The sequence below is a fragment of the Montipora capricornis genome, chromosome 2 (assembly GCF_036669925.1).
Source record: "Montipora capricornis isolate CH-2021 chromosome 2, ASM3666992v2, whole genome shotgun sequence".
Classification (NCBI taxonomy): domain Eukaryota; kingdom Metazoa; phylum Cnidaria; class Anthozoa; order Scleractinia; family Acroporidae; genus Montipora; species Montipora capricornis.
This window is the reverse complement of record NC_090884.1, coordinates 24864543-24867042: the sequence shown is the minus strand read 5'-3', so window position 1 is coordinate 24867042 and position 2500 is coordinate 24864543. Positions and strand designations below refer to the sequence as shown.

The 2500-nt window shown below is 38.5% G+C and overlaps 1 protein-coding gene across 1 annotated transcript in view; it reads right to left on the bottom strand.

Annotated features, from left to right (window-relative positions):
• Window positions 1-2500, bottom strand: part of LOC138039155 (uncharacterized) — a 109610-nt gene that overhangs the window by 1710 nt on the left and 105400 nt on the right. The window contains 2 exon segments of the mRNA XM_068885342.1: window positions 259-369; window positions 1471-1594. Coding sequence (XP_068741443.1) covers window positions 259-369; window positions 1471-1594 — 235 coding nt within the window.

Genomic DNA, 2500 nt, shown 5'->3' with positions numbered 1-2500 from the left:
TTAGTAAAATAAGTCAATTGATACCCATGTCTAATAACCAAAATTAATCCTAACCCGACCCTAATTACTCTTTACGCTTAGTTTAGGCTCCAAAAAAGTTTCTTTAATTCATCTGAATGCGTATTCAACCTAGGTAAAAACAGATTCCAGCTAAGAACAAATTTTACCGGCAAAATATATATGGTTGGCGCAAGCATGGTTGGAGCTGGCGCAATGTTGACAAAGTTCTGTACATCTGTAAAAGGACCCTTCGCTCACCTTGGGCCTCCAGTGCCAACATTAACTTCGCTGTTGTCACCAATGGCGGCATTACCACCTGAGACACTGATATCATAACTGCTCTGGCCAGCGGTGAGTTGTGGACGGACACTGAAAGAAATCAAATGTTGATTCTGTTGACTTGAATAATTCAGACTGATTGACACACGTGCAAAATGAGCGTTGAACCAATCAGAGTTAAAATTAAGTAAATGTGACTTCCTTGAAGCGCGGGAATAAGAACGTGTGCTAGTATTGGTTTTCGTTTGCTTCATTACACAGGCCGCCCAAGCGTGTAATAAGATATTACGTGTGCTTGTGTGTTCTTTAAAGGTTTGTATGAAAAAGGAACAGATTTGTTTTAAAAGAAAGAAATTAAAAATATCTTGCAACTAAATCCACGTACTTTGCAGAAATGTTGTTCAGTAACCTTTTTTGTCAACCCGTCTCTCTAGCGGCTTTGATGCGATGCCAGGGGGATTATTGTTTTCCTATTTGTTGCTTTCCCACCACGAAGAAAAATTTCAACATTTCTGTATGGTATGTCTGGCTAGTCTATGGCTCGTCTAAACCACAGGATAGTAGGTAAACAATCAACTTTGTTTTTAAAGTTTACAAAAAAAAAAAAAAAAAAGAAAAGAAACCAAACAAAACAAAAAAATCTTTTTTTTTTCTCTCGGAAGCACGTTATTTCTGAACTCCGTCTGACTGCATGGTTGTTTGATGGAGCATATTCAGGTCTTGTAGCGCAATTTATTGTCCTAGATAGTAGTATAACCTATCGTTATATTTCCGCTGCTCGGCCGAAACCGCTAAAATAAAGCTACTGGTTTTTGGCCATGATGTGTACTGCGTTGTGGAGCAGAAAGATTTAACTGTCTAGTCTTCTAGCGCTGGAGTACCAATTGAAGACACTGTAAACTTAAATCAACAAATTAACGCAAAGTAAATAAAATGTTGGTTTTTGAGGAGAGGGGAAAACCGGAGTACCCGGAGAAAAACCTCTCAGAAAAGAGTACAGAACCAGCAAAATCAACCCACATATGACGCCGAGTCTGGGAATCGAACCCAGGCCACATTGATGGAAGGCGAGTGCTCTCACCACTACGTCAGCCCTGCAAGTGGAATGTATAAGGAGGTCAATGGGTACCATTAAATTAACGCCTCAAGGACTATGTGCAATGTGTCCAGTACAGAACTAATAGGACTTACGTGGCATCAAGGAGATTTCCAAGGTTGACTTGACTACCTGTTCCTACCGCAGCAAAGGCTCCGCGATGAACATCAGTTTTAAACTCAGCGTTCACGGTTACGTTCAACTCTTTGGCACAAACGACTGATAAAAAGCAGATAAGAAAACAGAGCGACATGGGCTAATTATCTTGAATGGACTTAAGAACAAATCTCTCTTTAGTCCCTAAAATTACTACTGCATGGAGGAAAATTTAACAAACCAACTTTCACAAAACGCGACAGATTTAATATTCTTTTGCATCTATGTTAATCTATTGTTAATTAAACATTCGTTCAAATATCAAGTTCTTTTGGATTTTGCGCATGCTAGCTAAAGAGGCCATAGAGGCCCTTGTTTATACCAAGACTAAGAATCAATTATCGCAAATCCAGAGTGACATATGGAACAAAACAACTCTAAACATAAAAACCGCCTCATTATTTCACTGAAAATCTCAGAAGAACTTTACAGCTTATTTTGCTTTCATCCATAGCATTTCTAGACAGCGTTTTCCCTATTTCATCAATCATTAGTAACTTATTTATTCCTTAATTTATTTGTTTACTTATTTCATTTATCCAGTTAGCAAAGAAACTTGAACATGATCAATTGACGTCTGTAACCTGTGATTGATGTTGCGTTTGTTCCCTCAATCACTTAATCAAAGGTTACCTTTTTGCCACATGTTACATACAAATTAATATACTGTTTATATTTAGTCGGTCAAATCCGGTCTCAGGTTGAATCCTTTTTTACCTAGGTCAAATTGGTGATCCTAATTTTACCAAGGTTGAATACGTTCCTTTTGTTCTCATTTCTAACTGAAGCCGTGTGGTTTCGGAATCTTGTTTTGGATTGGTTCGCGCTAAGTCCGATGTATGTTTCCTGTTTTCAAAAGGAACGCAACCGAGTTGAGTAAACACATCTGGTTCCTAAAGGACACCAAAACGGAATTTGCTGTAACCTGGAAAGTAATGGCTCGCGCCAGGCCGTATTCAAATGTATCAA